Consider the following 22,645-nt stretch of genomic DNA (forward strand, 5'->3'; position numbering starts at 1 on the left):
AACTATAAAAAGGACTGTGGGAGATCCCAGGGTTGAGCCAGAGTTGGGAGGGAGTGTGACAGAGCTGCTGGGAGGAGTGGAGGATTATTGTGTATCTGATTATTGAGAATTGTGTTTATGTTTATTATTACGTATAGTGGTGGTGGATGTGCTTTGTGCACATTATTATAATAATAAATCAATTATTTGGACTTTTACCTGGTGTCTGACATATTGTTTGAGGGTTCAACGGGGCGCTATAGAGCGCTTTATGTCACAACATATTTTACAGCACTTTGAGTCACAGCATGTATGTGAAAATGTGCTACAGAAATAAATGTTCCTGTTTTAGTAAATGTTGTTTAGAAAGGCACACCCCTGTATATAGGAGGTCCCACAATTCATACTGAACATCAGGGCTCAAAAAACATGTCATGATGTTCAAGGAACTCTCTGTAGACCTCCGCAGTTGAACTGTGGTGAGGAATCAAGCAGGTCAAGGTGAGAAAACTATTTATAAAGCTTTGAGAGTTCCCAGGAGCACAGTGGCCTCAAGGATTGAGAAATGGAAGAAGTGTATTGTAAGTGGGCAAGAAAAGCCTTGGTGAGAGAGGTGTGCAAGAACTTAATGGTCACTCTAACAGAGCTTCAGAAGTCCTCTGCTGAGATGGGAGAACCTGTTGGAAGGATGGCCATCTCAGTGGCGCTTTGGGGCTAGAAGGAAACCACTACTGAGGAAAAGGCATATGACAGTTTAAAGGACTCCAAGAGCATGAAGGAAAATATTTTCTGATCTGATGAAACAGAAAATGAATTCTTTGGGCAGAACTCTAAGTTCTGTGTCTATATCTGCTCATCACCTGCCTAATACCATCCCCACAGTGAAGCCTGGTGGTGGCAGCAACAGAAATGAGAGAAGGATAAATGTAACCAAATACAGAAAGGTTCTTGAAGAAAACCTACCGCAGAGTGCACACAACCTCAGACTGTGGCAACGGTTCATCTTTTAGCATGTCAATGACCAGAAGCATAAAGCCAAAACATTGCTGGAGTGGCTTCGGGAGAGATCTCTGACTGTCCTTGAGTGGCCCAGCCAAAGCCCAGACTTAAACTCCATAAAACATTTGTGGAGAGCCCTGAAGATGGACGTTTACAGACATTTCCCATCCAGACTAACACTGTTTATGAGGATCTACAGTACCAGAAAGAATAGGATCAACTGCCCAAATACAGGTATGCAAAGCTTGGAGGGATGTACCAAGAAGACTCAAACCTGGACTTGCTGCCTAAGGGATGACAACAAAGCACAGAGTTAAGGGTTTATATACTGTACTTATATGAATGAGTGATTTCAGTTTTGGATTTTAAATAAATTTGCAAACCTTTCTGAAAACATGTTTTCACTTTGAGCTTTTGAGAGTAGATTTATAGGCAAAAATAGCAGATTTGTCCATTAAAAATTAAATCTACAACATAATAAAGTATACAGAAAGTTAAGGTGTTCTCAGTCTACTGTATTGGGAAAAAATGTTGAAATTCAACCTGGCACATAAATGATCATACAGCCAACTATAAATGTAGTGTCTTCTGCCACAAACAGTTATGAGAGATGGGAAAGCATACACAACAATTAATGGATGTTTTTAAGTTCTTTATTTTATTATAGCGAGTCTTCTGTAACAGCAAACAAATGCATTTTTTAGGTAAGTACAAATTTACAAAGGTGTTGTTTAATATCAAACCATGCTTTATTTTTCCAATGTAATCATCATTTTAAACCATTTACTTGTTTAGCTGACCTATTTCATTCAAAGAGACATATCAATCATAACCCAATATTTCACTTGAGGCAGCACTGACGGGTTTATTGTCTTAATAAGGGTTACACGGTGTGTTAATGGTTGAGTCAGTAACCTTGTGGTTTATTTAAAGTAGGCACCATACTTTAGTCCAATTAAGCCAAATCCCAAATTATTTTTATGACAATAATACTTTATAATGACTTTATTTATGACTTGAAGCAATACATTTTATCTTTGTTTTGCAAAAATGTTTTATGATAGGCCTTCTTTAAATGTCAGAAACCTATAATTAAACCTTGTTTTAAGACTTTCTGTTTGGTAACACTCTTTTCTTTTTGAGCATTTTCACAAGGCTGTCTCTAATCTCCTTAGTTCTCAAACAGTAAATGACTGGGTTCATCAAGGCTGGAAATACATTCTGAAATATTGATCCCATAATTCTCATATCCACAGATGTTCCTGGAATTCGGTACGAAATAAAAACTCCACCAGCAACAAGGAAAAAGACCGAAATGACGAGGAAGTGCGTACCGCAGGTGTAAAAGGCCTTCAGACGTCCCTCAGAAGTGGCAATCTTGATCACTGAAAACATGATTCTCACATACGAAAACAAGATAAAAGTCAAAGGGAAAATCAAAACACTCAAGCCAATAGAGAGTCCAAGAAAACTTGTTATTAAGATATTTCCACAGGCCAATACCAACACTGACGAATAATCACAAAAGACGTGAATGACTTTATTGGGACCACAGAATGGGAAGTTAAGAGCAAGAATCACACTTGGTGCTGAACACAGAAACCCTGCCACCCAGCAGCAAGCGATCATTTTCAAGACACGGCTGTTGCTCATTATAGTGGGATATTGCAAAGGATTACAGATGGCTATGTAGCGATCGTAAGCCATAAGGGTGAGGAGGAATGACTCGGTTGAAAACAGACTCAACCAGAAAGTCGTCTGGAGGAAGCAAGCTGCAAACGGTGCAACTCTCGATCCGAAGCTGAACACAACCAACATACTGGGTAGAGTGTTAGTAGTTATGACAATATCTAAAATGGAAAGACCACAAATCAATACATACATAGGCGTATGGAGATTTCTGTTTGAAATAAATATTATGATCAACAGAATGTTCCCAAGCAGAATGAAAAAATAGACTGCCAAGAAGACAACAAAAAGGATTTTCCGGCTTTCTTGGTCAGTTAATTTAGGAAAACCAGTAATGATGAACTCTTGGACTGATGCTGCAGTGTCGTTTATGGTGTTCATACTGGTTCTGGGAGCATTTTAAAATCTGAAGAGAGAAAAAAAGGTCAAAATTAGTGCAAGAAAATGAGGGATTATTGGTTTTCAACAGGTAAAATACAGAACCCAAAAGAATAAAATCTGATCTTGAGAAGTTGAAAGTACCTTTACAAAGAGAGAGTCTGGCTTCTCTGAGTTTGTATTAAGCATGTGAAAAGATTTTGAGGTAACCCTATCCTATAACATAAATACTTTTACTCCCACACCCAGAATTTTTGTTTCATAGACCCATAAATATGAGCTCTATAAAGGAATATTTCACTCAAAATAAAATAAATAAATACGCAAATAAAAAAGTACTGTGAAATATGACAACAAATTAAGAAAAAGACCACGAAATGTGAGCGTAAATAAATAAATAAATGTGTCACAGAATCTGTTTCTTGTTGCCTACTTATAAATTTTATCTGTAATGTTGCTCCAAACACGACTTGAAATACAGCTGGAATTTAAAATTGTCACTTTCACTCGGGTGGGCTCTAACAAGTGCCGTGTTTTGATTGGTGAATCGTCTGCAGAGTGGATGTATGCTCTTTGCTTGACTTGGGAATCCTGTGACTGTTAACACTGGCTATGAGTACAAGAAAAAATTGTCCATAATGACTGTGCAAAGAGGCTACTTTAATTTTATAAACTCCGATTTCATGATTAGGAGTGTACATCTGAAGTTTCACCAGTAAATGTGGCACTTGATGGCCAAATACTTAAGTCCCGAATTCACCAATTAAAACACAGCACTTGCTAAGGTCTGCCCTCTCAACTTTAATGAGTGAAAGTGACAGTGTTAAATTTAAACCGTGTTTCATGTTGCATTTGGAGGAATGTTAAAGAAAAAATAAAATGAATAAATAAGCAACACAAAACATTCTAAATGTATTTTTATGCTCTTTTTCATTCTTTATTGTCCAATTTCACAGTACTTTCATTTATTTGTATATTTATTTAATTTTGCCCAAAATATACCTCCATAGTCTTCTTTTTCTCTTATCGTTGTACCCAACCGGCCTGAAAGGAGACATATCCCACAGCTACTACACACTTTCAACTTGGACTATGGATCTGCATCGCTCCCAGGACTGAGTTTGCCTTTGCCTATTAGAGAATGTCTCTCTTCTCTATTTACCAGACAGCAAGACAGAGCAACAAGGTTAGCAAGGGGAGCAGGCAATCACCATTTATTTAGTCATTATAGTCTTTACAGTTCATGTGCCAATAACAAAAGCAAATCAAAATAAATTTGTGTGGCAAAATCATCCGATACAGCCTGGATATTTCAAAAGCTGTCATAGACAATGCCGACAGACACACCCAGTATGCATATATAGTATTTAGTCAATTAAAGTTACATTGCTGCGTCTCATGGCTTTTCTTATTTTGTTGTTCATGGTTCCTTTTCTTCTTCACATTTTCACTTTAAGAGAAATGGATAGGACTGGCAAACGTTGTTGGACTGAATGGCCTGTTCTTGTCTAGATTGTTCTAATGTATAAAAGCTGCTGACTTTTTAAAGCTTGCCAGGGCTGAATTAAGACACCCCTACCCTCTCTTTGTCCAATGTCATTTTGGCAGACCATATCAGCACATGTTCACAAGATGTGCATGCACAAATATAACCAACAGCTTTGCTTTCATGTATGTGTGATTTGTCATCTTGCTAGACTTCTCTTTTTGCAATGTGCAATTTCATTTTTGCTAATTTAGCCTTCTGGCTGCTGTCTCTACTCACCCTACTTCTTTCTGTGGTTAGACAAGCTACTTTTATTGAGATCAGAAAGTTCATGGGCAAAACAAAATTAAAGTTTAAAATTTTAAAAGTTTTTCTTTACATGTTTTTACAGAAATATGCAAGATCTGGTGGATCCTTCCATTGTCTTGACCAGGTAACAGGGAAACACAGTGACGATTCAAGCCCATATGGAGCTCCTTTCCCCCTCGGTTTCCAAACCTTGTACCCTTTGAATTACCAAAACAGCACACCTCAATGTCCTTACCATGGATGGTGGGTGGGAGGGCATAAAGGTCTATAGCATCTCTTGAGTTACATTAATGGTGCTCCTCTATATCATAGCACACATTTACTATTATTATACTTGGGGGTCTGGGGGTCCCCCTTGGTGTCTGGAGTATGTGCCCTCTGAGTTACCAAAACGGCACCCCTCGGTGTCCATGCCGAGGATGAAATTGGTATGGCATAAAGGTCTATAGCATCTCTTGAGTTGCATTAACGCTATTCCTCGGTGTCCATAGCGTGTATTCACTATTATTCATTATCAAGCCCTTCCATGAGAACCCTAAATACAAAGAGGACTGATCATTTACGTTAGGTAGAATGCCTAGAGGGGGCTGGGTGGTCTCATGGCCTGGAACCCCTGCAGATTTTATTTTTTCTCCAGCCGTCTGGAGTTTTTTTTTAATTTTTTTCTGTCCTCCCTGGCCATCGGACCTTACTTTTATTCTATGTTAATTAGTGTTCTCTTATTTTAATTCTTACTTTGTCTTTTTCTCTTTCTTCATCATGTAAAGCACTATGAGCTACATTATTTGTATAAAAATGTGCTATAGAAATTAATGTTGTTGTTGTTGTTGTTGTTATTAGACTTGGAGAACTCAGGGTCCCTTTGGGTGACGACACCTAGGCAGCTGCCTATATTGCCCAACTGATTGACCAGCTCTGGGTAAGCGTAACATTAAAAGGTCACGGGGCCTTCTTTTACTAAAAATCCATTTTGCACGCTCTGATTTAAATTTCTTCACTGGGGAAACTGGAACGATCTGTGATGAACATGGAGAGAGTTTCCACAAGGACATCGCTCACATGGAAAGTGAAGTGAGTCGGTGTTAGGAGACATCAATCATGAAAAAAATACATAAACTACTAAGTGACTACTTTTTGTAAGTAATAATTATATTTAAAGCAATTCTATGCAAAAATTATTATTTATTCAAGCCTAAATCATTTAAAAATACATCATTTTTTTTCTCTCTAAAATAATGTTTTTCATCGTAAACCTTAAATTATCAAAAAATGGATATGGTATATCCAAATGGAAAATGGATATAGCAATTCTGTTTCCAGATTTGGATTCAGCACCCTCAGTTTTACAACACCTAAAGTTTTTGACGGGAGTGAAATGCACCTTGTGGTTTATGCAAAGCATACTAACTACCCATCTGCCATTCGTGCCCTTTGTTCTCATTTTCGTGTCATTCTGAAGGGAAAAAAACGAATAAAGTGGCAATGAGAGATAATAAAGAATTGCAGCTTCTGAAGGACAATTTTTCACTCAATATTCTGAACCAAGGACAATATTTGTCTGAACTTTAAAAGTAATGTTTTAGTACACAATGAGCTTTGCTGCCTCATTAATATCTCCATTATTTTTATAAAATGAATTTATAGATTGCTTTAGCTACTAGAGAGGAAATATTGCTTAGCAAAGATCTGCATCCTTAAACCTTCCAGTTCAAATGAAGCTGCAAAACCACTCAGTTCACGTATTAACATGTGCCAAACATGTAATAATAAAATGCAACTGCTTACCAGTCGTTCTGCCAGTGTGTTGATCGCCTCAGCAAGTGTTGAGCTTGCAAGTCGTATGATATATTTCATTTTCTTTTCCTATGAGGAATGCTGACGAGTCTCACCAGGGGAGCAATTATAACTATTAAGAAAAAATATATGCAAACACAAAGAACTCACTCCTGGGATGATGACGCTCCCCTTAAGGCTGGTTACAATGTCTGCTGGTTTTCCTTTTAAGTGTTAAAAAACGTAAGGAATACTCTTCAACTCCAGTTTTAATTGAGATTCTTATGTTCTGCATTATGCCTACAATTTAGTAATATATACTTCTGAAACACACTTTCCTTACAAGTAATAGCAGAGCACTGCGTATTTGTTTCTTCATGAACGTCTGCTTATATGCCTGTTTTCTAATTATTTATCCATCCATGCTTATCCATACCAAGGTCACAGTGCAGTGGGAGTCTATCCTAGAAATCATTGGGCACAAGTTAGGAACATCAAAGCCGGCACCACAATCGGGATAATGTTCTTTGATTTTTTCAGTGCCTCATTCTGCCTCATCGAATGGGAAAAAAGCTCAGAGCTTTGCATCTTGATGCCTCCACAATCTCCTAGATCATGGTCTTCCTGACCGACAGACAGCAGTTTGTGAGGCTGTGTCAGAAATGGTGGTGTGTAATACAGGAGCAGCTCAGGGAGCTGTCCTATCTCCCTTCATGTTCACCCTCTACACAAGTGATTTCCAGTACAATTCAAGCCCTTGCCATTCACAGAAATTTTCACATGACTCCTCCATCATAGGCGAGTCAGAGGACAGAAAAGTTGTGGAGGACTTTGTCTTGTGGTGCAGGGACATCCACCTGCAACTCAACATCAGCAAGACAAACAAGCTGGAGATGGACTTCTGGCTTTCCAAGGAGACTCTGAGACCAGTCAGCATTCAAGGGGCAGATGTGGAAGTGGTGCAGAGCTACAAGTACTTGGGGGTCCACATAAGCAACAAACTGGACTAGTCTGATAAGACAGTAATGGTATACAAGAATTGCCAGAACAGAATGGACTTGCTAAGGAGACTCAGGTCTTTTGATGTGTGCATCAAACAGCTGGGAATGTTCTACCAGTCCATAGTAGCCAGTGTGTATACAAACTGACACCATATTCATGCATAGAAACTGGATCACTGCTCGCTGCCCTTCTTTAGTGCAAATAGAAAGCAGAGTGACCATGGAGTGTTGTGTGATCAAAGAATTAAGAAGGTTAAAGGTCAGGTTTTTAAAACAATGGTAAGACCACCAATGATGAATGGAGCTGAGACATGGGCAGTAAATGGAGTGCAGGAGACAGAAATGAGAATGCTGAGATGAATGTGTGGAGTTACAAAAACTGACAGAATAAGAAATGAGACAATCAGAGGCACAAAAAAAGTGGGAGAGATATCTAAGTACAAGAAAGTTGGTTGAAGTGGTATAGACTTGGGATAGGGACAGACAATGAAGATGTGGGTAAAAGTGATGGGAATGGAAGTACAGGGGAAGAGAAAGTGAGGAAGGCAGAAGTGGAGGTGGATGGATAAATGAAATGAAGATCTGAAAGAAAAGAGTCTGACAGATGAGGAGGTACTGGACCAAGCTGTTTGGAGAAGATTGATCAGGCACATTGACCCACACAGAACTAGGAAAAGATGAAGAAGAAGAAGAAGTGACCATGTTTACTCCTTAAAAACAACAAGAGAAACTGAGTGATGTAAAGAGAACACAAAGAAGCTCATAAAGGGTCTGGGAAACCCGAAGACAACCCCCGTGTATTGAAAGGAGTGCAAAAGGCACAAAAGAAAATGAAAAAAAAACCCTTGTAGGGAAAAAATGGAAGAAACCGTGGGAAAGGCAGTTCAAAGAGAGACCCCTTTCCAGGTAGGTTGGGCATGCAGTGGGTGTCAAAAAAAGGGGATCAATACAATACAATACACAGAACAGAGCAGAAGTAATCCTCAATACAGTATAAAGAAAAAGTATTGACTTACCCTCATAAATAATCAATTAGTAAAGTAGTTATGTGTTTTGTTTAGAATGGCACAATTATCCCCATCTTATGGAGAATGAATTAAAGATAAAGGAGCTATATACCATACCATACCATACCATATTTATTTGTTGAGCGCTTAAAAACACAGCATCACAACCGACCAAAGCGCTGTACAGTTAAAACAAACAGGACTAAAAACAAAATATTAAAGCAAACATTAAGAGAGAATTTGAACTAAAAACAGGTCAGAGGAACCAATAAAATAGAGAAAATAGCGAAAAACAAGTAGAAAATGAAACAAGTTAAGAATTAAAAGCCAATGTGAAGAAGTGCGTTTTTAAGCGTGATTTGAATGTGGCAACTGAAGTGGCTTGCCTAACCACTAAGGGTAGGGAGTTCCACAGCCTAGGTGCACTGATGGAAAAAGCCCTTTCACCACGAGCTTTGAAATGTGCCTTGGGAACGGTTAGAAGGAGCTGATCTGCGGATCTAAGAGTGCGAGGGGGATTGTATCGATGGAGCAAAACACTCAAGTAGGCGGGGGCTAGACCATTTAATGCCTTATAAGTTAGGAGGAGTATCTTAAAATCGATTCTGAATCTAACTGGCAGCCAATGTAAGGTTTTTAAAATTGGAGTAATATGTTGGCCTCTGCCACTCCCTGTTAGAAGCCTTGCAGCCGCATTTTGAACCAGTTGTAGTCTAGAAAGAGTGGCTTTGCTGATACCATAAAGGCAGGAATTAGAGTAATCAAGCCGGGACGTAATAAATGCATGAATTACTGATTGCAGGAGATGGTTAGACAGAATAGGCTTGAGTTTGGCGATACGCCTGAGCTGGAAAAAACAGGATTTTACTGTGCTGTTGACTTGAGCATCCATTTTACATTTACATTTACATTTACATCATTAAGCAGACGCTCTTATCCAGAGCGACTTACAACAGTGCTTAGTAGTCTACGACTGTTCTTCAGTCTTTAAGGCTAGGATTAAATCTACTGTCATTAAACAAGTTACCGCTGACCAAGTTGTATACAAAACCCTGCTAGAAGAAAATAGTAAGTTAGTACAAAATTTTTTTTTTTTTTTTTGAAAAAAAAAAGGGTAGAAAAAAAAAAGTATGGAGACTTTAGTCCAAGTGCTGTTGAAAGAAGTGTGTCTTCAGGCGACGTTTGAAGACAGCGAGGGTCTCCGCTGTTCGTACAGCTAGAGGAAGTTCGTTCCACCACTGAGGAGCCAACACTGCAAAGAGTCTTGATGCATGTCGTCCTCTTCTTTTAAGTAAGGGTGGTTCGAGACATGCAGTGCTTGATGTTCTGAGACAGCGAGAAGTGACACGCTGCTTGACTAGTGCTGATATGTAAGGTGGTGCAGCTCCAGTTTTGGCCTTAAAGGCAAGTGTTAGGGTTTTGAACCTGATGCGGGCAGCCACAGGGAGCCAGTGCAGGTTCCGTAGCAGAGGTGTAGTGTGCGAGAATTTGGGAATATCAAAAACGAGTCTTGCAGCTGCATTCTGGATCAGTTGAAGTGGTCGTGTTGCCTTTAGTGAAAGTCCAGACAGCAGAGAGTTGCAGTAGTCCAGCTTAGAGATGACCAAGGTCTGGACGAGAAGCTGAGTAGCCTCTGTAGTGAGAAAGGGGCAGATTCTCCTAATGTTGTAAAGGAGATATCTGCAGGACCTGAAGAGGTTGCTGATGTGTGGAGAGAAAGACAATTCTTCGTCTAGAGTGACATCCATTTTCAGGAACGAATCCATTTTGATTCCAAGATTAAAGATAGATGAAGTTACTGGAGTGGGAAGAGAGTCGAGGCCAAAAGATGGAATCTGTTTGTAGTCGGGACTAAAAACAATGACCTCGGTTTTTGAATCATTCAGGTGAAGGAAATTTACAGCCAGCCAATCCTTAATGTCAGATAGGCAGTCGAGAAGAGGTTTGGTGGAGTCAGTTGGCTTAAGGGAAAAATAAATTTGGCAGTCGTCAGCATATAGATGATATGAAATTGCATGTTTTCTAAAAATTGCACCTAAAGGCAGAATGTAGATTGAAAAAAGTAGTGGCCCTAAAATGGAACCCTGGGGAACCCACATGGGAGTAGGACTGATTCAGATGAAAAATCGTCCAACACGACTCTAAGAGTCCTGTTGCAGAAATATGACCTGAACCAGTCGAGGGCTGAGCCAGATACACCAGCCCAGGATTCGAGTCGGGAGATCATGATGCCATGATCAATTGTGTCAAACGCAGCAGATAGGTCGAGAAGAACCATAATCACATGAAGTCCTGAGTCCAATGGCAAAAGGACGTCATTTAGGACACGTAAATGCATGGTTTCTGTGCTATGTTGGGGCCTAAAGCCTGACTGAAAAAGGTCCATTACCTGATGGTCCTGTAAGTGATGAGTTAATTGCTCATAAACTACTTTTTCTAGTATTTTTGACAAGAAAGGTAGTTTGGAAATTGGACGAAGATTGGAAAGAACGGCAGGGTCTAAATCAGGTTTTTTCAGAATAGGATGTACAACTGCGTGTTTGAAAGCATGAGGAACTATAGCCGAAGTAGTAGTATGGTAGTAGTATGGTAGTTATGATCTTTAGGACATCGTATCGAATCGCAGGAAACACATCTTTCAGGAGTCTGGGCGGCACCACATCGTCTGGAGAGCCCGAAGGCTTCATTGAGGCGACGATTTTTTCCAGATGGAAGAGCGAAATGGGTTCAAAGCTGGTGAAAGAGCCGTGTGCAGGAACGGCTAAGTCAACAGAGCCAGAAGAAGAAATGGAGATCTGGGATCTAATGTTCGTGACCTTATCCAGAAAAAACGTAAGGATCTGATCACAAAGAGCAGTGGAAGCAGAAGAAAAAACAGTTGCAACTGGAGAAAGGACAGCATTTAGTGTTTTATATAAGACACATTGATTGCCAGAGTTTTTTAAAATGATATCCGCGAAAAAACGGTTCTTTGCACCTCTGACTGCTCTCTGGTATTGGGACCACGCGTCTCTCATGCGGTCGAAGGTAACAATAAGACCATCTTTCCTCCATTTGCGTTCTAGACGCCTACAGTTATATAATTAAAATTTATTATTATTATTATTATTTTTATTAATACAGGACTGAGGAGAAACCCAATAATCCTGTCCTCTGAACATAGCTGCAGACTTAGGGTCCCCAGGAAACAGAATACTGAATTTCATAATTTTCATGGATCCCATAGGACTAAAATGAGACTGGAGGCTGCACCAGTTTTAGTCCTTATGCAGTTTCCCTTCACCATTTTTCATCAAAACAACACTAAATATTTTTTCCCCAACCATTTTCATTTTAAACTGTCTTTGTATTAAAATCAACTGTACATAAAGCATTCATTTGTATATTTAAGCCTGCAATATATTCAGTGTTTAGATTGTGTTAGTTATTTTGCTCCACATTGTTGAGTTTAACTTAGTCTACCATCTAATGGGCTTTTACTGGAACTGTATTTTTAATGAGAGATGTAATGTTCATGAGAGATGCATTAGTGTGCTACAGAGTATCTGCATTATGCAGCTGCAGAAATAAACACAGGTAGATGTGAATGAGACTTTAGGAAGCAATATATCTTCTTTTCCACTGTAAAAAAATTTTTAAATCCCAAAAATTTCTTTATGGTAAGTTTCACCATTGTCAAACACCTGCAAAATTAACTGTAGCATCAGTTTCATGAAACTGCATGTGAAATGAAATCTGCTGGTTTGTCACTTATCATTATGCAATGATGTCTCATATCACAGAGTCAGGAACACATGACTTGGGAATTACGTTTGTCTATACTGTAGCTCTGGCATCGATTGCTGATTCTTTAAACTTTACATTCCATCTTTTGGATAGCTTGCTGTTCTGTAATGGATTGCTCTCTGTTGCCGCACTAGGTGGAATTCTCTCGACTTTACAGGCTTCTTTTGTGTTTGGGATCCACTGTAGCTGGCTCTGAAGCTGCTCATTTACATGATGGAATGCCATTCCATAGCATTCTTTTCAAAATCCCTGTCCCCAGTGGCCACTTCCAACTTATTGACATGGCGCATAAACACAGGGTGGTGATCATTTCTGTTGTAGTCGTGCATCCTGTGACAAAAGCACATCAGCAAAGGTCTTGAGTGCTTCGTTTTTAGGAGGCGCCACTGCGATGTTAAGTGCTGCACTGTCATGCGATGCACCAGGGTTATTAAATGCTGGATTTTCAGCAAGTTTTCGATTTTTCTATTATTTTTCCAGGTAAACCTCCTTCTCTGGAGCTACAGTTGTACCAGTTTCTCAGCTGTCTACCTTCACCAAACTGATGTTGCAAACAGCATTCAGAATCTGGATTTCAGCTTTGAGACTTTTCTTCCATTGCTTATCTGTAACACCTCTGTGATCCTCCTCATCGTTTGCCTGCACAGTTTTACCACTGGCCGTGCTTCACACTGCTCACTTGGTGATCAATAACAACTTGATCTGCCACACTTTACTTGACCTCCATCTGCCCAAAGTTCCGCCGATGTCAGCATACCCAGGCCCAGATGAACTTTAGCAGATGGAAAAGTGGTGGTGGCGCTGCAGAGGTACCAGTCCCTCATCTGTCTTCTTTCCTGTGCTGATGCTGCAAATGACATTCCAGATCCCAGATGTCAGGTTTTGAGGCTCTCCAGCAACTCATTAGAAGAGCCCAGCAAGCCCATTTTGGGTCTCCTGAAATTAAACTGTAAGTCTAATCTTTATCCCACTTCTGAAACCAATGTAGCACCAGCGCTGAGTGCAGAAAGGATTCTTTTCTCTTTATGTCGCTCCTCTTGGTACATAATTATTTTTAACACTAGAATTCCTGAAGCCTACGAAAAAACTTGTAACCCCGGGTCACCTTAAATTCCTTCACACCTCTCCATTACCGTCTTTTGCTTTGTAATTGTGTCGATCAGCACAAGCAGCAAGCAGCCTGCTATTCCATCCCCCCAGTGCTGCAGTCAACTTGGGCAGAAAGTTCTCCCTACTCAAGTCTTGTTTATCTGGGTATGAGTTACCTGGAGTTGTAGTGGGTAAATAATATATATCCCTATATATAATATATATACCTTTCTTAAACTCTGTGAAGTGCCTTGAGCATGGGAAAGGCGCTATACAAATAAAATGTATTACTATTATTATTATTATTATTATTATTATTATTATTATTATATCGTTATTTGGAACACATGCATTTCATGTGTGTTCTGTGTGTACAACAATTTGGGTAACTGTAGGATGACAGGAAATGCGAGAAACGCAAGAAATGTTGAATACATACCTAAAACATGCAACAGTACTAATAAAATTTTGACATGAAGTGTATAATGTGTGAAGACTGAAGTCCAAATATCAAATAAACACTTTCACACATATAATAAAACAAGTGCACTTTTATTCAAAACTATAACTGAAGAAAAAGAAATCAGTTTAGGGTACAATGCTGACACGACCGCTTTGGTGTTGCAGCATTAAGAGCTGCTGATTTACAATCAAGAAGTCGCGGGTTCGAGTCTGGCCGCTAATCAGAATTACTGTTTTGGGTAGAGAGCTGCTCTTATTGTTGCTATTATAGAATAAAAACATGCATTTGATTTGAGTCAGTAACAGCCGGTGTAAGTTTATGGTACTTGTAAGGGTTAACGTTTTTTTTTTTCATTTTATTCTCTTAGTTACATTCACGCTCCCCCCGATCTGACACTGCTGTTTTCAAATAAAGACGTGCTATAACAGAGGTGAACTCAGATGAGGATGAGGGTTCTACATCGGAGAAAGAGAACAGAAGCCCTCCCAACAAGAAACGTCCACTCAAACATAAGAACAATGCAGCTGCACCAGGCATAAAGGTCGAAAGATGGCACTGTTTGAATGTAGCAAGAGGACGGGCATCATTCTGCCAGTGGATATTATTAGTCAATCTGCCACGCATGTACTTCAATAAAACAGCTTGGCATGCCAAGCTCGCCAAGGTAACGTGCAAAGTCCTGTTTATGATTATGTTTTGTGATGGTCTTTATATGAAAAACATTTACATGTGTCACACATGTGCGATTGGGTGGCACCTAGAGGGCCTAAATAATAGTAGTACCACGCCAAACCAGGGGGGGTGGTGAGCTGCACTAACTTTCTCTCTCCGTCCTCTGCAGACTATCTCCGGGAAATCCCATTAAGTGCTGGCGCTATTGATTATGTCACTTCCGGTACCGGCGCTATTGATGACATTACTTCCCAGTACCAGTGCCATAAACGACCTGTTTCAATGTCGGCGATGAAGAGTTCTAGCTTGTTTTCAAATGCAAACACTGCTTGTTGAAGGGATAAGACTGTATTTCCAACACCTTGCATTTTCACATTGAGCTGGTTCAGATGTTCAGTCATGTCCACGAGATAGTACAACTTCAGGAGCCACTCAGTGTTAGCTAACTCAGGATGCTCGACATTTTTCATTTCAAGAAAAGTCCGGATTTCGCTCAGACAAGCCGCGAAACAGCTGAGCACCTTCCCTCTTGACAACCAACGCACATTGCTGTGCAGAAGCAGACCAGGATAATTATTCCCAACTTCATCCAGCAGTGTTTTAAACTGGCGATCATTTAAAGCTCGGGCAACAATAAAGTTGACCACCCGAATGACCAGCAACATCACCTCGCCAAGCTGCTCGCCACACATCTGAGCACAAAGCACCTCCTGATGTAGGATGCAGTGAAAACCTAGGATGGGTCTCTTTTCATGTTCATGAAGAAGCGTTACAAATCCTCTGTTTTTCCCCACCATGCACGGAGCACCATCAGTACACACCGAAATAAGTTTATCCATCGGTAGATTTTTTTCTTTAGCGAGCTCAGTGAAAGACTTGAATAAATCCTCCCCTCTTGTTGTCCCTTTCATAGGCAAAACAGCAAGACTTTCCTCACATAGTGTGTCACCGACAGCATACCTTGCAATCACGCTGAACTGGGATAAATGGCTTACGTCTGTTGACTCATCCAAAGCGAAAGAAAAGAATGGTGCTGCATTTATGTCCTTCACTTGTGTTGCCTCAATTTGATTTGTCATCATGATCGTACAATCGTGAACAGTTCTTGCCGACAGAGGCATGTCTTTTATTCGTTTGATTATCTTGTCTTTATCCGAAAAGTCGTCAAAAAGTTCATTGGCAACATCAAGCATGAATGTTTTGGCATACTCCCCATCTGTGAATGGCTTTCCGTTTCTCACAATTGCTAAAGCACCAGCAAAGCTAGTCGAATTCCAGTCACCTTGTTGGGTCCAAACACGGAGTTGCTGCTGACTAGCTTGCACTCTGCACAGTAGCTCTTGACATGCTTTCTTCCTGCTGTCCCCCGCAGGATATTTCGATGCAAATGTAGTATGGCGTGTGTCGAAGTGCCGCTTTATATTTGACCGTTTCATCGATGCAATTTTATCATTGCATATTAGACACACTGCAGAACCTGCTCTCTCCACAAATTCCTCTGTCCATTCCTGCTGAAAAGTACGATACTCCTCATCTTTTTTTCTTTTAGACATCTTCGATAAAAGGGTTTCTGCAATTAGCTAGCTGACTTCTTGATTAAAAGGAGGGAAGTTTACTTCCTGACCTCACAAAGACCCGTGTACGTTACGCATTATCCAATAAAAATTTGGTGTTGTCCCGGAGGACAGCTGTGATTGGCTCCAGCCACCCGCAACCATGAACATGAGCGGTAGGAAATGAATGGATTGAAATACATGAGAATGTTTTATATTTTGAACATTATTATTTTTTTATTAAAGATTTGTCTGCGAGCAAGATGCAGCCACATCTGGCTCGCGAGCCATAGGTTCCCGACCCATGTGATATGGTATTTTAAAATGCCTTTTTCTATCACCAGAAGGACCGAGAGGGATAAGGCATTTGGACTGGTGAAGGCAAGGTTATTCAAGCGTGCTCAGTTCACTCTGGGTGTGTCTGAGTACAATTCTAACTTTTAGAAAGCTAAACGCCTTGCTTTCACAATGTGAATCCTTAGCTCAGCTGAAAATACAAACCCGTACTTGATTATTTAAAATGTGGGGTGTATTGGATAGAAAAGGGCTTGTTTTAGATATACTTTTTATATAAATTATAATTATAAAGCCAAGGATAGCTTTTTATACGTATCAAACGTGATTTAAAAGGGAACTGATGCATATTATTTAACTCTGTGATTTTTACAAGGCTTATATCCAAACTAGCTATCTTGTGCTTTACCTTGAAAAGTTAAGTACAACCTTTACATCTCATGGACAGACAGGCTGCATGCTCACGAGCTTGGAGCTTGCACACAGCTGCTTGCCAGCGAGCGCTCAGGGGGGTCAGCCAGCAGGGGTGGGAGATTACACACAGTTGTTTGCAAGCATGCATGCGCCAGGGACTCACACAGCAGGGGTGGGTGCTCGGAAACTTACACACAGATGTGTGCAGGCGATCGCGCTCCACGCAGCAGCGGGGGCCTGTCAGTTTCCAGGTCTATGCCGGATCGTATGCGTTAGCAGCGCCGGGGCTCACACAGGTTGCAGCTTCCAGGTACAGGCACTGGCCAGCTCGTACTCGAGGGCGCGCAGAGGCTGTCAGCTCCGAACTCAGGTCTCAGTGTGTAGAAGTAGGCTTTCTGTGTGCTTCAAGCTACATGCACCTGCCTGCGTGTACGCGTGACCGTGAGCAGGCATCGGACTGTGTGAAGAAAAGGCATTTTTCAGCTCAGAGCCGATCAATGGGAACCCTGAATCACCGCTGCAGCTGTTTTATTGCAGAATCTGTCTGTAAAATGGGGAAGGCTGGACCTGTAAGTGGGCTTAGATAGAAAAGATTTTACAAATGATAAAGCAAAGGTTAGATAGATATTTTATTCTCATGATAATATTAAAATCATAGATAGAGTCAGAGAAGATAAACCGCTTTTTTTATACAACACTTTCAGAAGGGCTTTCAGAAGGGAGAACACGTCTGGGAATGTCTTCTGGAGAAAGGGCCGGGAAGTGGGGGGTCAGCCCACAAACAGGTGCTGCCTGACCAGGGGCCAAGGCAGAGGCAGGCCATTCATGCCTGAACATGTCGATCGGCCCGGCAGGGTATGGGTAGGAACACACCTGGACATGTCGATCGGGATGGCTGGAACATGTCTGGGCATGTCTTCTAGAGAAGGGGCCGGGGAAGTGGGGGCCAGCCAACAGGTGGATGGGGGTGGGACCGACAGCCATCAAAATGCTCTTGACACTTTGCTTAACCAATCAGGTGGAGGGGGTGGGGTTAAGGTGGAGTCGGGGCGGGGACAGGTTGTCATTCACCAATCCACTGAAAGGGGGCGGGGCGCATGCTTTAAATCCACCAATCAGGTGGAGGGGCGGGGCCATCCGTTAAATCCACCAATCAGAGAAAAGGGGGCAGGGCTTAAATCATAGTCATAAATCATTTTGATTGACAGTTTGACAGAAACACCCTGGCATATACTACTTACAGGTATGCAAAGCTTGGAGGGACATACCAAGAAAACTCAAAGCTGGACTTGCTGCCAAAGGGATGACAACAAAGCACAGAGTTAAGGGTTTATATACTGTAATAAAGATACAGCGATTATAAAGGTTTGGAGTTTTTAGCCCCGTATACTGTAAATGAAAGTTGTCAATTGTTTTCTCCAAAAACTCAAAAGACATTGAAGGGAGGGAGCACAGATATTTTATGGTGGCGGACCGGATATTAACGTGAGGAATGCTGGGATAGTTGTGGTGGATTCTGGGAGCATGACATCATCATGGGTAAGCAGAGGGAAGAAATAGACCCAGAAGTGTGCGTTTTCTAGAGCCGTCCAGGCGCTCTTTACTGCTGCGACACCTCAGCCTTTCTAAGGAAGTAAAGAAAGAAAGATTAGTACACTGCCGTTGTCCCCCTGCGGGACGTGTTAAGAAGCAAACCGGGTCGATCAGCTGTTCCCCAAGCGCTCATACGTGACAATAATTATATGAATGAGTGATTTCAGTTTTGGATTATAAATAAATTTGTAAACCTTTCTGAAAACATGTTTTCACTTTGAGCTTTTGAGAGTAGATTTATAGGCAAAAATAGCAGATTCACCCATTAAAAATTAAATCTACAACATAATAAAGTATACAGAAAGTTAAGGTGTTCTCAGTCTACTATATTGTGAAAAAATGTTGAAATTCAACCTGGCAGCCAAATGATTATACCGCCAACTATAAATGTAGTGTCTTCTGCCACAAACAGTTATGAGAGATGGGAAAGCATACACAACAATTAATGGATGTTTTTAAGTTCTTTATTTTATTATAGCAAGTCTTCTGTAACAGCAAACAAATGCATTTTTTAGGTAAGTACAAATTTACAAAGGTGTTGTTTAATATCAAACCATGCTTGATTTTTCCAATGTAATCATCGTTTTAAACCACTTACTTGTTTAGCCGACCTATTTCATTCAAAGAGACATATCAATCATAACCCAATATTTCACTTGAGGCAGCACTGATGGGTTTATTGTCTTAATTAGGGTTACACAGTGTGTTAATGGTTAAGTCAGTAACCTTGTGGTTTATTTAAAGTAGGCACCATACTTTAGTCCATATAAGCCAAATCCCAAATTACTTTTATGACAATAATACTTTACATGACTTTATGTATGACTTGAAGCAATACATGTTATCTTTGTTTTACAAAAAGGCTTTATGATAGGCCTGCTTTAAATGTCAGATATCTGTAATTAAAGCTTGTTTTAAGACTTTATGTTTGGTAACACTCTTTTCTTTTTGAGCATTTTCAGAAGGCTTTCTCTAATCTCCTTAGTTCTCAAACAGTAAATGACTGGGTTCATCAGGGCTGGAAATACATTCTGAAATATCGATCCCATAATTCTCATATCCACAGATGTTCCTGGAATTCGGTACGAAATAAAAACTCCACCAGCAACAAGGAAAAAGACCGAAATGACAAAGAAGTGCGTACCGCAGGTGTAAAAGGCCTTCAGGCGTCCCTCAGAAGTGGCAATCTTGATCACTGAAAATATGATTCTCACATACGAATACAAGATAAAAGTCAAAGGGAAAATCAAAACACTCAAGCCAATAGAAAGTCCATAAAAACTTGTTATTAAGATATTTCCACAGGCCAATACCAACACTGACGAAAAATCACAAAAGACGTGAATGACTTTATTGGGACCACAGAATGGGAAGTTAAGAGTGAGAATCACACTTGGTGCTGAACACAGAAACCCTGCCACCCAGCAGCAAGCGATCATTTTCAAGACACGGCTGTTGCTCATTATAGTGGGATATTGCAAAGGATTACAGATGGCTATGTAGCGATCGTAAGCCATAAGGGTGAGGAGGAATGACTCGGTTGAAAACAGACTCAACCAGAAAGTCATCTGGAGGAAGCAAGCAGAAAACGGTGCAACTCTCGATCCGAAGCTGAACACAACCAATATACTGGGTAGAGTGTTAGTAGTTATGACAATATCTAAAATGGAAAGACCACAAATCAATACATACATAGGCGTATGGAGATTTCTGTTTGAAATAAATATTATGATCAACAGAATGTTCCCAAGCAGAATGAAAAAATAGACTGCCAAGAAGACAACAAAAAGGATTTTTCGGCTTTCTTGGTCAGTTAATTTGGGAAAACCAGTAATGATGAACTCTTGGACTGATGTTGCAGTGTTGTTTATGGTATTCATATTGGCTCTGGTAGCATTTTAAAATCTGAAGAGAGAAAAAAAGGTCAAAATTAGTTGAAGAAAATGAGGGATTATTGGTTTTCAACAGGTAAAATACAGAACCCAAAAGAATAAAATCTGATCTTGAGAAGTTGAAAGTACCTTTACAAAGAGAGAGTCTGGCTTCTCTGAGTTTGTATTAAGCATGTGAAAAGATTTTGAGGTAACACTATCCTATTACATAAATACTTTTCTTTCCATACCCAGAATTTTTGTTTCGTGGACCCATAAATATGACCTCCATAAAAGAATATTTCAGACAAAATAAAATAAATAAATACGCAAATAAAAAAAGTACTGTGAAATATGACAACAAATTAAGAAAAAGTGCTCAGACCCAACAGACCGGGATCAACAACTGCAGGAGCTCAGACAAGATTTCATCAAACAAGGTTACACCCCGAAAACAACAGACACTCAAATAAGAAGAGCTACTGCCATACCCAGAGACAACCTTCTGGAATATAAAAACAAAGACAACAAGGATCGCATCCCCCTTGTTGTCACCTACAACCCACATCTTGAAACACTTCGAAAAATTATAAAAGAACTTCAGCCAATACTAAACAATGACCAAACACTGAAAAATGTATTTCCTGAACCTCCCCTCCTGGCATACAGACAACCACCAAACCTTCAACAATTAATTGTCCGAGGCTCCCTAAGTGAACCAACAGAAAATGGCACATCTCCATGCCTACAGAAAAGATGCAAAACATGTGCCCACATCTATGATACAGACCGTATAGTTATACCACACTGCCGACTCGAACATCACATCAAGGGATCATTTTCCTGCAGATCATCTAATGTAGTCTACCTAATTTTCTGCATGAAATGTCCTGACACTGCACTCTATGTGGGAGAAACTGGACAAACACTCCGCCAGAGAATGAACTTACACAGGTTCCACATTAAACATGGCAACACAGATGTTCCTGTGGCGGCCCACTTCAACAGCCATGGACACTGTGAGAAGGACTTTAAGGTCACAGTGCTTATGGGCAACTTCAAAACACAGCAAGAGAGAAAAGAATGGGAAGTTAAACTCATGCTAAAATTTAATACTTTACAACATGGATTGAATAAAGACAAGAGTTTTATGGCCAGATATGAGGATTGTTTACATCTCTCAGAATGACAGACAACCTGTCTACAGACCCACATTGTTTTGAAAAACTCATTACAAACTTCAAAAGACTTTGTTGGACAGTTATCTTATCCAGAGATCTTGACAATACATTGTTCTTTTCTCTCTTGCTAAATTAACCCTAGCCTGAATGAATCTATTAATTTTTTACATACAAAATCTCTCATTTAAATATTTACCAATGTTGTTTCTTGTCCCAGAGTGTGTATATAAACACAGGGAACTCCAGTCTCTGTATTACATCTCGCCTGAAGAAGGGGCCTGAGTTGCCTCGAAAGCTTGCATATTGTAATCTGTCTAGTTAGCCAATAAAAGGTGTCATTTTGCTTGGCTTTTCTCTACATTCATAATGGCTAACACGGTACAACACCCTAGTACTACAGAAAAAGACCACGAAATGTGAGCATAAATAAATAAATAAATAAATGTGTCACAGAATCTGTTTCTAGTTGCCTACTTAATAATTTTATCCGTAATTTTCGACAAAGCTGAGCGGGTGGGCTCTAACAAGTGCCGTGTTTTGATTGGTGAATCATCTGCAGAGTGGATGTATGCTCTTTGCTTGACTTGGGAATCCTGTGACTGTTAACACTGGCTATGAGTACAAGAAAAAATTGTCCATAATGACTGCGCAAAGAGGCTACTTTAATTTTATAAACTCCGATTTCATGATTAGGAGTGTGCATCTGAAGTTTCACCAGTAAATGTGGCACTTGATGGCCAAATATTTAAGTCCCGAATTCACCAATTAAAACACAGCACTTGCTAAGGTCTGCCCTCTCAACTTTAATGAGTGAAAGTGACTGTTAAATTTAAACCGTGTTTCATGTTGCATTTGGAGGAATGTTAAAGAAAAAATAAAATGAATAAATAAGCAACACAAAACATTCCAAATGTATTAATATACACTTACATTTTATGCTCTTTTTCATTTTTTTCATTCTTTATTGTCCCATTTCACAGTACTTTCATTTATTGGTATATTTATTTATTTAATTTTGCCCAAAATATTCCTCCATAGTCTTCTTTTTCTCTTATCCTTGTACCCAGCCAGCCTGGAAGGAGACATATCCCACAGCTACCACACACTT

At 40.0% G+C, this 22,645-nt stretch overlaps 2 protein-coding genes across 2 annotated transcripts; both read right to left on the reverse strand.

Moving 5' to 3' along the window:
- Positions 1–1,739: 1,739 nt before the first annotated feature.
- Positions 1,740–3,064, reverse strand: LOC114641267 (olfactory receptor 6N2-like). Its single transcript, XM_028790342.2, has one exon. The coding sequence runs from the start codon at positions 3,046–3,048 to the stop codon at positions 2,083–2,085; it is 966 nt and encodes a 321-aa protein (XP_028646175.1). The 5' UTR covers positions 3,049–3,064; the 3' UTR covers positions 1,740–2,082.
- Positions 3,065–14,840: 11,776 nt separating this feature from the next.
- Positions 14,841–16,184, reverse strand: LOC127527579 (general transcription factor II-I repeat domain-containing protein 2-like). The gene has a single exon (XM_051926685.1). The coding sequence runs from the start codon at positions 16,182–16,184 to the stop codon at positions 14,841–14,843; it is 1,344 nt and encodes a 447-aa protein (XP_051782645.1).
- Positions 16,185–22,645: the final 6,461 nt, after the last annotated feature.

The sequence above is a fragment of the Erpetoichthys calabaricus genome, chromosome 4 (genome assembly GCF_900747795.2).
Source record: "Erpetoichthys calabaricus chromosome 4, fErpCal1.3, whole genome shotgun sequence".
Taxonomy (NCBI): Eukaryota; Metazoa; Chordata; class Cladistia; order Polypteriformes; family Polypteridae; genus Erpetoichthys; species Erpetoichthys calabaricus.